This window comes from Malus sylvestris, chromosome 9 (genome assembly GCF_916048215.2).
Source record: "Malus sylvestris chromosome 9, drMalSylv7.2, whole genome shotgun sequence".
Classification (NCBI taxonomy): domain Eukaryota; kingdom Viridiplantae; phylum Streptophyta; class Magnoliopsida; order Rosales; family Rosaceae; genus Malus; species Malus sylvestris.
In genome coordinates, this window is record NC_062268.1 from 25,250,990 (window position 1) to 25,264,907 (window position 13,918).

The 13,918-nt window shown below is 37.8% G+C and overlaps 1 protein-coding gene across 1 annotated transcript; it reads left to right on the forward strand.

Annotated features, from left to right (window-relative positions):
* The first annotated feature begins 12,088 nt into the window (after window positions 1–12,088).
* Window positions 12,089–13,146, forward strand: LOC126581982 (uncharacterized). The gene has a single exon (XM_050245930.1). It carries the CDS (start codon window positions 12,244–12,246, stop codon window positions 12,847–12,849), a length of 606 nt encoding a protein of 201 aa, XP_050101887.1. The 5' UTR covers window positions 12,089–12,243; the 3' UTR covers window positions 12,850–13,146.
* The last annotated feature ends 772 nt before the right edge of the window (window positions 13,147–13,918 follow it).

The window sequence follows — 13,918 nt, forward strand, 5'->3', positions numbered from 1 at the left end:
CTTGCAAGTACCCAACTTATTTGGCCTCTAGAGAATGTAGCCTCACAATGATATGATGTTGTCTCCATTGCACTTAGTTAAGTCATTCCCACCATGCAAGTTTGGGTAGGGGCTCAAGAACAACCTCACAATGATATGATGTTGGCTATTCTCGTTGCCTACCTTTCACAACATCAAGTATGCATATAGACTCCTCCTGAGTGTAAGCACGCACTTTGTACTCCCCCATGATAGGGTGAAGCCGGTGTACGAGTCACAAACGATCGGAGCCTACCACGGTGGAAGGCCACGAAAGAGTGTTCAAAGCACTCTCACGCTTCTCAACTTAATAATGGTTTGGTTGAGGGTTTTTAGGTCTCATCACATATAAATATTCATTTTAATCTTTATTAAAACAATTTTGGTCCTATTACAACTATTGGTCCATTTGACTGAATTTAGTTGTATATAATATTCCCACTATGCTTATAAAACGGTTTTTAAAGCAAGAGTATATGATATTACTAACATAAACTTTGCATTCATTTGATGGACTATATAGTTGCCTTAGGGCATTAGGATGACTATGAACCTTTGTTTAGATTCAACACGAGCCTAGTGTTGAATCTCGGTCTAGGGATGGTGATTGATTTTAGTTACGCGTTTAATCACATTCAGGCGTGTTGTCTTAGGGGCGTTGAACCCTCTACTCCATTTTCATGCATATCAAATAATACAAGAAAGCAGTACTTCAAAGTAAAGATGAGCTTATGCTCTTTACAACATTTGAATAAAACAAATTACTTTAAAGTAAAGAAGAGCTTATGCTCTTTTACAACATTTGATCAAATCAAATTACAACCAAAATCTAATCTACACATTCCCATGGTTCAAACAAATTTGAAATGGCCTTTCACATAGCTCAATTATCGTAGGCTTAGGTTCATAATCACCCTTTAATTAATCAACACTTTAACTAATTAAATTGAATGCAACATTTTCATTTGGTTTTTGTATCCATAAAATTGATTTAAATGGAGCTAAATGAAATGAAAATCCAATTCTCATTTAAAGAGACAAAACAATTTTGTTCTCAACTTAATTTGGGCCAAAATGCAATAACCTCACCTTTTGGGCTATATTGCAAAAACATAAACTTTTGGGGTCACTTTGTAAAAACACAAAAGTCAACTACTTCATGTAATTACAACTAGAACCCAAAAATTTCAACAAATGCAAAAACTTCATTAAAGGAGCAAAACAATTTATCCTTTAGCGTTTTTAGACCTAAACGTGAAAACGTAAACTTTTGGGCCAAAGTGCAAATACACAAAATTATCAAAACTTTATGTAATTGCCTAAAAGCCCTAAAAGTACTCCCATTGAGGGAGTGGCCAGTTTTGGAGAGGTGAAAGGAGTGATGTGTGTGTTGATTGGTAAGTTTGACATAAAGCATGCAAGTGGTGCAAGTGGTATGTGTGAAAGGGAATTAATCCTTACACACCCACCAATAATTCCATCACCTTTCTAAACAAATATCTAATACATTTAAACATATGAAAAACATAAAACATAAACTTTATGAAATAAATCAAAACTTTGAATCAAAACACCAAACTTTTTGTTCCTGGCAAAAATGTCAAGAACAATGAAGAACACTCATGAAAAACTCAAAAAAATTCCATGAACATTTTTCACCCAAAAACATCCCAAAACCATTCAAACTTAAGGGAAATAACATATAACCAAACTAGGGTTCATAGGGGTTCCAAAAGTCACTTGAAAACATTTTTAACAAGACAAACATGAACCCAAAAATCCACCCTTTAGATTTGGCCGAATTTTCCCAAAAACATGGCACCAAATTTTAGCTCCAATATTCATGCTGATATGAACTACATCTACAACATTTGAGATGGCAAATTTTCTAACAAAATTTACATTCAAAGAAACAAGAATAAAGCTTGTAACATATTACAACTTTTAAATCAAAGACTATGAACTACAAAACCCAAAAGGATTCACCAAATACTAGACCTAGGCTCTGATACCACTTGAAGGAAATTTTGTGAAAAACATGTTCATTTGAGCAACATCAATAGCATGCAATTAACAAATTTAAAGGCGGAATCATGCTTGTATGCACTCAAAAAACAAAACATTACCCATGAAATTCAAAGCCTAGTAGATTGGTGAACCTTGACTCAACTTAAAACAACATTTGTTAGTTGAGAAATTATACCTTTGTAGATTCCTCTTTGCATAAGCAAAGGCTAATCACCCAAAGAGAGGGCCTTCATTCCTTGCATCTTAGATCTATGGATTTGGATGGATGAAAATGGTTCTCCAAGTTCCCAAAATTGAGAACCTCTAAGTCTCTTCACCAAGGTTAGATTGAAGAAGAAATGAGTGACCTTGGAGTAGTAGGATTGCTAGCTAAACCCTCCAAGGAGGCCGGCCACTTTAGAGAGAAAGGAGAGCTTATGTTCTCATCCTTTCCCCAAAAGAAAACCCTAAATGAATTTTGGCTATAAAGTCATATTTATACCTTAATTCATTGGAGTGGCAAACTTGTAAATAAGTTCAAAACTCACTCCATCTCTAAATGGCCGGCCTTAGGGTATTATTGGGCTAATTGGGCCTTTGTGAATCATTATTCATTAAGTTGTCATACAACTTAATTCAATGGGCTTGACGTTCGAAGCCCATTGGGCCTTAAGGTCCAAAACTATCCTGAGGTCTTTAACGAACTTATTCGTTTGATTAATTAACATATTAATTAATCCTTGCCATAAATAATTAAACCATTTAACTATTCTTACTCATCTCCATTGTTTCTTCAATCTCCACCTTACACGGTGTACGATCCATTAGGTTCCTTTTAGCGAGGCAGTGGGCGATTAAAACCATTTCAAATCGATTGTGAATTGAAACTTACTTTCAATTCTCCCTTTAGTGATTATACACGTTTAGGGCTTCCACAAACCATGAGTGACACCTAGCAACATATCATGGTTACCCAAGCTAATCAGAAGAGGTGGAGAACCTATTCAGTTTAGGATTACAAATGCAATACGGTCTTTCTCTAATACAATACTCTTGACCACATTGTTTGGTTTGATAGTTTATTCATGTCTACTATCCAATGTGATTCGTGCACTTATATGATTACCTTAAATGTGATTTGGAACGACTTCCTAAATCTCATTCATACTCTAGCCAGAGATTCTTAATCATATCATAGAGTATTCTCCCCCAAACGGTTTGAAGGTTAGAGATCCCTTGTTGCGCATTCACTTGCCTCCATGGCTAAGTGGCTTAACCCCGACGATGCCGTGGACAACCGCGGATGGGGTGACTTTGACATAATCAAAGATCAAGTACCTAACCACAAGACAACTATGATGCCTCAGGTCAAATGACTACTTTGCATTATCCCAACCATGAGTTCTCATGTGACATGAATATGAGAACTCTTTGTTGATCGTGTTCAGTGAACTCATTCTCTATTGAGCACCTACATACTTGTCTTGATGTCACACACACCAATGACTCAAGACTAGTCACTCTCCCTGAGAGAAGACACAGCACGTACTGATCTTAACGGACTGTCAATGCCCAATTGGCAATCCTATAATCAGGAACGTTTAGGATGTGTCTACGAAAGAATGGTCTCATGAATCTAACTTCTTTAGATCGCATTCTCCCAATCACATATTCCTTGGACTTATCGTTTAAGCATATAACATTTATATGAGACGGCTCAAACAATAATCTTTGCCCTTGATATTAAACTAGATTAGTTTAACATGTGAAATGTCCGTAAAGTATCATCATATGATTGGTTTTAGGGCACATTTCCAACACCACCCGAGTGGGCTCTAACTTGTAATCAACCTATGGTGGTGCTACTAATTGGCGATACTATCCGATATCCAAGAGCTGTCAACTAGTATTCAAACGGTATGATTTATGATACCAGACACAAGTACTAGTATCTGGGATTGATATCTTTATGCCATAACGCCGGTTCACTTTTTCAAGGTAGCAAACAATATCAAAATATCGTATGCGTTAATTAGTGGCATGACTGACAGACTGATTAACAATGACTACCTGAGCCGAATAAATTAAAATCATGGAAACTTAGGAGCATGCCTTGTATTAGGACGGTAAATTCATAGTTGTGTTAACCATATTACCCAGTTTGGTTACCCCTACATTCTCGACCAGTCATTGTTGTGGTCACTTTCACCGACAAACATTAAAATTGAAGTACAAGTTGAATTCCCGTTGTAAGAGTGAATTGAGTATCGAGAAAGCTGTAAAGACCTATTAACACATGGCGTAGTGAAAGAAAGTAGTATGGTACGTTTCGAGGACGTATACTTTTGGCGTCATTTCTCAAAAAAATTACCTGGGATATCACCAAATGGTGAAGTGAAGTACACCATCGATCCACTTTCTTGTACTACACCAATTTTCCTTATATCTTTCGAACAACTCCTACTTTATTGAGAGAACTTAGTTACAAAAGCTTACCGATTAGGAATTTATCCAACAAAACACCTCATCTAGGGAACCTTAAACCTATCTGTGAAGGTGAAAGGCCGAACCTTAGGATCGTATCTAGATTTTAGCAACTTCATCAGGTAACGATTAAAACCGTTAACCCTAACTTCGAATTAATGGTCTACCCGACCAACCTTTTGAGCCTAGTTTTCTTCCATAGCCTGACGAATTCATAGTAGTCTTACAGATGACTTTCTCACCTACCTTAGCAACAAGATTAAATTTTCAGAACAGCAACAGCCAACTTTATACCAAATTCCTCAAATATTACCTTTGTTTAGATATGTACTTTTCTTGGAAGACGTGATCTCACCAGATGACATTCCCGTCAATTTCCAAAAAGGTTTCAAATGTAGAAAATTTCATATTCCACAAATCGTTGTGAAATATATGATATCCTTGGCCTTGTTGATTTTATCAGTAGTTTGTTAGTGACTTTTCAGCAGTGGTGTTTCTCCTTTCATGTTAGCCTAGGAAAAATCAGTTTAGCTAAGACGTGGAATATGATTTAAGTTGTGACAACTAAGGTGTTTTGTATTTCCTACCCTTGTTTGTACACCTTTCAATAACATCAAGAATTTCTAAATCCACGATGTCATTTTTCTGTATATTTTGGTTGCGTACTATTGCAACATGACAGACTATCGCTTATGTTTTCAATGGTTGGAACCATATGAAATGAACCATCTTACTCATGACCTTGAGTCAACAATTATCATTCTTACTTGAAAAACCAGATGACACTTCTTTGTGGAGAAACGTGTCCAAAATCTTTACCAACCTCACAAACTTCTCAAATACATCTTCATTTGAAAGGACATATCTACTCTTGAACATTTCCAGCCTTTCCTGTCCCATTCCAGCTGGAGTTCACAAGCATCGATTTAACGTTATTTTTGAATTATCAAGAAATCGTTCGAGTGGTTATAATCACTTCCTGTATATGAATGGAGTTGAGAAATATCATCATAAACTCCTGGTACGAGGTATCTTATACATGTGGAGATTATGATGATGTTTCGGTGATTATTGAATGACTTGACAAATCAACCCAACTTTCCGTTGGTCCAGAGGGACTACACTTTAGATCACTTGAGAAAATTACTCATTCTTGAATTTATCAGATTTTCTGATGTTCTATCCACATCTACCTTGACCATGATTCCATAGTCATCTCTTTTTGCTGAAAGACATTCCAGTCAACCTTGGGTACATGTCTACTCTAATGCAATTTGTATTATTTATGAGGCAGGTAGACAGTTAAGAAGAATCACTTGGACCTTGAAATTTTAGTTGTGACGATTAATTCCTTAATCACCCAACAAACACTCTTTTGAATGAATCCTTATTGTTGGTAATTGAATATTCCAGAAGCTATTGTTGTAGCGAGATATTATGCATGCAATCCAGTTATATTGTACTCTAGCTTTGATGGACTTGTTTTGACTCTCAAATTCTTGATTGTTCATCTAGCGTTTTCGTCGTAATTTTTTGCTAAACCTAAGTGGAAATTCATAATGAATCTGCTTGCTAAGGCGTTGTGAACTACATTGTTCGATTACATGGTATGCATGTCACTGTTGTACTTCATCGTGATGCGCTTTTCACTTCCAAGTTTTGGGAAGTCTTCTTGAAGGCTATGAGTGCAAAGTTGTTGTCCGGTACCACACTTCACCCTTCGAGTAACGGCCAGTCTAAACAAATTATCCAGACCTTGTGACATGTTGCATTCATCCGTTCTATAGTTTTAGAAAGAGTTTAGTATACACTTATCTTGTTAGAGTTACGTGTAACTGCAGTTACACTTTCAGTTTTTAGGTATGGCACCATTTGAGATGTATTACAGAAATTATGTACATTAATTTAAAGATGAGTATTGCGAACATGTATTTGAATAATCGAGATTACACTTTAGGAAATTGTGTGTTATTTGCGTTGTTAACCGAGAGGGTAGTATGTGAGCGCAATCGACATTATTCAGTTGATGTAGGTGAATTTCCCAATGAGGGGCAAGATGGTAATACTGCACCCTCAGGAATTCTTTGCTTGCTTATCGTGACAACAGTGAGTCATCGGTATTGCGGGTTGTAGACTGCAATATCGATAACTTATTCGTTGGATTTGTTAAGCAAGTGGGCAAGCAGGCCCATTTATGTTAGTATTTTTATTTATCTATTTAATTATTGTTTGGGCTTGACCCAAAGATACTACGCACTTAGTCTCGAAGTACCTGACACTACAAGTGCGAAGGTAAAATTTTTCTATGTTCAGTTTTGATTTCAGTATAACTATTTTAAATTATACGTTACAATATACACGTATTTTGATGATATGTTACTCTATATCTATTTTTGCCTTTATGTTTTCATAAAAGATTTTATATTTTAGTATTGTATTGAAGAAAGAGGAAAGTTTGAGTTTGGAGGCATGAAAGAGGAATCATTGCAATCCGATCGCGACGGAATTACATTCTCTTTCATGCAACCGCTCTAGCTTGATTTCTTCTTTATGTATTTTTTTTTCTATTTTGAGTATCTTCTGTATAGCAACTTATTTCGAATTTCGGGGACGAAATTTTTTTAAGGTGGGTAGATTGTGAAAACCTGTCCCTAATTTTATGATTTTATTAATTTTAAAAGGATGAATTGGCAAAAATGCCCTAGAAGTAAGATTGTTAACTTTCATTGACCATCATTTCGTGATGTGTACGAGTTACTAATTTATTGTATTGTCGAAGTACTCGATGATATGAACGCGTAGGCGCAAGCAGAATCAAATTTGGAGCTACGCTAAAGATTTTACAGAACTACGAACCTTAAGGGTGTTTTATGAAATTTGAATTTTGGGTATTTTATTATTTGAGTAATTTCAGATAGGATATTTTTAATATTTTATCAATTTTTTGGCCGTGGGGCCCATATCTTACCAAGCTCTCCTCTCATCTCTTGACACGTGTCTTTCATTGTAACATCCCACATCACCCAGGAGAGTGGATCATGTAAGCCTTATATGTATATTCCCATCTCTACCGAGCACGAGGCTTTTTGGGAGCTCACTGGCTTTGGGTTCCATCGAAACTCCGAAGTTAAGCGAGTTTGGGTGAGAGCAATCCCATGATGGGGGTGACCCATTGGGAAGTTCTCGTATGAGTTCCCAGAAACAAAACCGTGAGGGCGTGGTCGGGGCCCAAAGCGGACAATATCGTGCTACGGTGGAGTTGAGCCTGAGATGTGGTAGGGGCCCGTACCGAGATGTGACACTCACCCCACTCTCCTGGATCTTTCTCTTTTCCCTCTTTCTCTTTCGTTCCTCTCTCTGTTAATCCTTTTCTCACTCACTCTTCTTCTCCAGGAACCACATGCCACCACTACCATGTCGTTGTTACTCTGGTGAGAATGACCACTCCACTGTATGACCATACGTCATGAACCCGAAGCCCTAGAGCATGATATCTCTCTTTCTCTCTTTGAGTAATGGCATCGCCACTGTTTTAATAATTTTCTCCGACAAGTTCTCACCGTTCTCGGCGAAGGTGGGCCTCAAAACCAACCTAAACCTTCTTAGATCATGTTTTAGAGTATGATTAGGGTAATTTTGAGATGTTTTGGTGCCGTTTTGACACAGGAATCAACGCGGGGGAAGTTCCCCAGTTTCCGGTGAGAAACCCAATGTTTCTCGGCCAACTCCAGCCACGGCATGACTTCATATTGGTATATTTCTCTTCCTCTCCTCTTAATCTTCATTTTGGTAGGAAGAGTGTGAAAAATAATTGAGAAATCAAGCTATTCAAACCTCTTTTTGTTCTCCATCAGGCGGTTGTAGCGGCAACCGGTCGAAGAAGAAGAAGAAGAAAAAGCTTTAGGCCCAAAACCTGGTCCAAAGTTTTTGGCCCTAAATTAGCCCATCCTAATTCCAAAATGTGCTTAGAATATTCTCTGGAATATTCTTGGAATATTCCTTAGGTTGAGTTTTTTCATAATTTTTTCGGGAACCCTCCTAGGCTAATTTCGACGCCTTGAGTACATTTTTGGCATCCATTTAGTGAAATTCTAAAGTTTTAACGTAGTTGACCACTGGAGTGTCTCGGTTGACATTTTAGGGTCGACCAATGACTTTTTGTAAAATTTGTCGGGGACCCTTCTTATCATATTTTAACGCCTTGATTCGAAATCCACACTCTGTTTCCTCATATTTAATTATCTTATTGGAGTTTTACTAATGGGTCATAATATTATGCTTAGGTGCAATTACTATCGGAGACTCCGGCCTTCCTAACTCGAACGGATATGACATCACAAGTCCATGTGAGTGGGTCTTCTCTTTTATTGAGTATATATAATTGTTAGTTTCCATTTATACATTTCATAAAGAGTTTTCTAGAATACGCCTAGATTAGCATGACGTGTATAAGATTTAGCACATTGACAGAAATTATGACGTTATGCTACATCCTACAGGATGCACAGGTATGCGTATTATTACTGATGCCTTAATTATATTTATGGACGTGAATAATAGTATGTTGACTAGAATTATCGTTTCACTGTGGCATGAATATATTTATGTTATCTACTCATCATTTGTTGCACCGATGTTAGTACTTGCCCGGGCCAGGGTCAATCTTTCACGGTACGTGCACATCGCACCATACGCTCACTTTGGATCCATTGTAGGTGCCAGTCCTATCCTAGATTGCTACAGGCAATTAGTACTAGAGCGTATATCATTGTTACACCTAGTCGTGTTCATGTCAGAATAGCTCAGCATGAACTCGTGTGTCAGCATTTGTAGATGAGCATTCGATGTGATATATTTATTTCAGTGAGATATTGTGATTACTAAAAGTTATATGCCTGTTAACCCTAAAAACTACCAAGCCTACGTGGCACACAGGCCGAGTAATCTATGAGCTAACTATGTCCTTCGATTAAATGCAGGGCGTGCCAACTCGACGACCGAGCTCGGCTGATGAGTAAAATGTGTTGTCGTTGCGTTGAGCGCGCGGCTGATTTCATCTTGTGATTGCGACCGAGGAAAGAACACGTCTCGACCTTTTGGGTTCTTGAACTTGAAGACAATTGCGACCGAGGAAAGAACACGTCTCGACCTTTTGGGTTCTTGAACTTGAAGACAAGGCTACTATTCTTACGAAGTTCATAAATCGTCGTCGTCGTCGGATTCGGTCACAGTGATGGTATTTGTCAGAGTAAACTCACGTCGAATCGACACCAAAGTGTAAGGGCACAAATAATCAAAGCGGATATAAGTCTTAACAGTAAACGTGGTTCGACCGTCGAAATGCCGAACTCTAAATCCCACTTGAGAGTATCCAATCATAAAATAACTCGACGTGCAATGTGCCGAACCTAGTAAACTGTAACAGCTCACTTTGTTGAGAAAGCTGATGAGATGACCTCGACCAATAAGGATTTGGAAATCCTTCTCAACCGAGACTTGGATAGATAACCAGTCGCCCTCGACGCAGTGCTGTTTATGCCAACTGAAGATGCTGCGAGATCAGCTGATTCTACGGCGACAATGTTGTTTATGCCAACTGAAGATATCACCGGTTGCCTTCACAGTGCTATTTATCCAAGATAAAGGTGTGTCAGCGAAAAGAGAAAGGAAAAAATCTCAAGGTTGTTGAGAGAATTTGTGCAGGGCAGTTGCGTGTTGAATTGGAGGGCCTTTGAATGGTGCACCCCCTCTGTATTTATAGGGACATATGCGCGTTGGTTGATAAGCTGATATAGGTTTTTGCCATGTACTAGAACTCTTCCACCAATTGCTTCAGATAAGCCTTATATTCCCAAGACTCTTAACTCAGTAAAAAATGCAACCAAATTCAATCTTTGTGCTCAGTCTTATCACATCAAATCCCAAGATATCCTGCACACTTGGATTGGTTCAAATAATCTCTCATCAAAATAACCACCATTATATATATATATATATAGTTTGAGAGATTTTTGCACGGCATAGGCTGATGGGTATGCAGACTATACAGCCTACATATATATAACTTGTAGCTTTTCACACGGCATGCAAGTCTTCCATCATCTGACAACATCCTAGCTCGCTTAGGTCTCCTATCCACCATTATCTTCCGCTTGCAGATCCATGTTAGGCCAAGTGAAGAGTCCAAGAATCTCTATAATTTATTTTGTACAAGAAAACTAAGATAATTTATTAAAAGATAATTATTATGATTAAAAACCATAATATTATCTCTTAATAATAGCAAATTATCTTAACTTTCTTATTTGACGATTAAGAACCATGTTTACTCAATGGCCTCAATTGCTTGGGCCGATGGCGTAAAATCGGGTCCAAACAATGCCTATTTACGAATTTTGTGACATATTGAATCCTTAAAGCATTGCAGGTTTCAGTAAGTATTTTTATACTATATGTAGTATGTATATTTTGGAAACTATACTTGGACGAGGGGTTACAATGTTTTCAAAAAGGTTTTTATAAAACTTTATTTTTTAGGCCCACTCATCCTTGTTTTTCGTCTTTCCAGGTTTTAGCAGCTGAACTTTCATATCGATAAGGATTCTTGGCAAATATCAGTATAGGTGGCTACCCTTGATGGTATAATTCCCATCCTACTTTACTTTACTTTATTTATGCTCTGACATCACATGTAAATGGGCTCATTCCCGCTCACAAACGCACTCTTATATTTAGGCATTTTTAGGTTTAAATTTATTTACATTTTCCACATCACTACACTTTATGGCTTCGTCACCTTCCGGGTGTCGGCCAGCACAGCTTGATTCGAGTCCAAGTAGACATTCCGGGTCGAGATGTGTCAAAACAATAATCCCAGTGGTTCCAACTTATATATCCTAACTTTGTAAATCTCATGTGACAGTATTTCATTTAATTATAATTGTCACGTTATATCATGTCAGAAAAATCCAAATAATGGACAATGTGTGTAAATGTAATATGACCAAAAAACAAAAATTGTTCGTAGTTCAGGCCAACATGTTATAAAAAATTCCAATCATCATATTAAACCAAAAAACAATTTTATTAATTTTAAATGAATATGTTAGGACGATGAAAACTTTTGGGGCCCTGTGCCCCGTGCCGCTGCACCTTTTTACGTCCCCTCTTGCTCTGTCAAATGATTTTATGTTGAAAACCACTTTCTTCAAACTCATCATATGCAATTCATATGTATATATAACTAAGGCACCAATTGATAGTTGAGTTGCCTTTACTTTTGGTTTAACCAAAACCTTTATTTATTTTTTTTCCTCCCTAAAGTTTGATTAATCTCTTGCAACAAGGGGTAGCAGTTGTCAATCTATGAAATTGGATAGTGTAGATTTTCCACTTTCTTCCAACTATAAACGCACAAAAACAAGTAACGTGAATGTCCCACTGCACACCCTATTTTGTTCCCAAGCCGTGATTGATGGCACACTACAATTCCACATGGAAACCCTTCTCTTACTCCATAAAGTTTGACAACCCTTAACCCATTTTGGAGGATATAATCGACATGCAAACCCCACACACATTTTTCTTTTCTCTTTAGTCGCTCTGTCACCACATGAAACTTCATCTCCTACTTTAAATACGTCATCCATCTCTCTCTCTCTCTCTCTCTCTCTCTACAAAATCATAAACACAAACTACTCAAGTTTTTTAGGCCATACTCCATCATTTGAATCCATGGACTGGTTCTCATGGTTGTCGAAAACCGGCCTAGAGCCGTCGCTTGTGTACGAGTACGGCCTTGCTTTTGCACACAATGAGCTAGAAGAAGAGGACATTTTCTACTTCAACCATGAGTTTCTTCAAAGCATGGGAATTTCCATAGCCAAACACAGGCTAGAAATCCTCAAGATTGCTAGAAAAGCAAAGGGTATGAACACTCCGCGTCCAATGCGAAAGCTTTTGGTGGCAATCAAGAGGACTAAGAGGTGTTTGGCCGAGTACATAGGGACGTGGGTTCGCCGCGATCAGGACTCAATGGCGCTGGCGCTCGTGACAAGGCCAAGCAATCACAGGACAAGGTTTAGAGGAGCCATGCTTAAGAGGAACAAGAAGCTGATCACGGCCAAGCAAGGCAGCCGGTTGCTGCTCACGAATGGGAGTCCTCTGGTGGTTTCTGCCGGGCCTCATCACGTCGATAAGGTTTTGAGTCCGGTGGTGTATGATCTACGAAAGGAAGAAAAGATGATGGACGGTGATGAAGCAAACGACGATGGTTATTGGTGTACTGGAGTTAAAGAAATGAGGTGGGATACCATGTTCCAGGACTTGAAACCTACTTGAAATCTTATCCTTCTTTTTTCAAAATTTTCTTCTAATCTGGTTTTACTTTTACTCTATCAGTTCTTATTCCTTATGGTAAGTTTGTCTGTGATTATATTAAATTAATGGTGAGAGATGGGATTTTTTGGGTTCTTTCCACCAAGAGAGTTTTTGGTTTTGTGCATCACAAGACTAATTTTCTTAGCTTTTTCAGTGTAGGTGGGTCTAGTTAGGTAATGAAATTGTCTCCCCTATTTTTTGTATGTCACTTGTCTCTATCTTTGAATATAATTGAAAGCATCTAATGTCTTTGTGAAAGGTATGCTTTTGTCAGGTGTGCAAATCTATAGTAACAAGAGTATCATTTTGCATCACAGATGGTTTTTGTTTTTATGTTTATAGTTTACTGTATTGAGGAATGCAGGATTCAAACATAGGACCTTGAAGCAGAAGCAGAAATAAACGTTATTAAGCACTTAGAGTAATCTATTTGCCGTATTTATTTTCTAATTTTTGAAAAAAAAGTGACTGAAAATTGTGCTTCTTATCCTTTGAATGTCTCAGCATGGAGGCTTGCCACCAACTACATTTCATTTTAGAATCCTTAAGACTTACTGCTAACAATAAGGCCTCGCCTGGCAAGCAATATTAGACACCGGATAGAAGTATTTAATACGAATTGGGTGTTTGGAGGACTTGCGGATTAAATAGTCACCGGATTAACGAATCCAATCCAAGTTGATCAATACGCTCTACTCCTGCTAGTTAGTACGCTAAAAAAGATCGGTATAATTAGTTGGGTTCAAAACTGAAAAACACGCCTCACACCCGTCTAGCATCTGCTTCATCTTCTCGCATTTGCTGCTGGAGATTCAGACATGAAGAAGTAGAACCACTCATGCTCACACCCTGATTGCATCATCTACCTCATGGGTGTTGTCTCGTTTCATCATTCATCATCTTCCTGCAATTTCCTGCAATTTCCATTTTTTTTTTCTTTTTTTTTCTTTTTTTTTTTTATCTCTGTCCCTCTCTTGTATTCTTCAGTTTGTGATTTTTTTCTTTTCTATTTGATGGATCTGTCCGACGT

Bases quoted from the DNA above. Each gene is read 5' to 3' on its own strand.
- LOC126581982 (XM_050245930.1), top strand. From the start codon at position 12,244: ATGGACTGGTTCTCATGGTTGTCGAAAACCGGCCTAGAGCCGTCGCTT.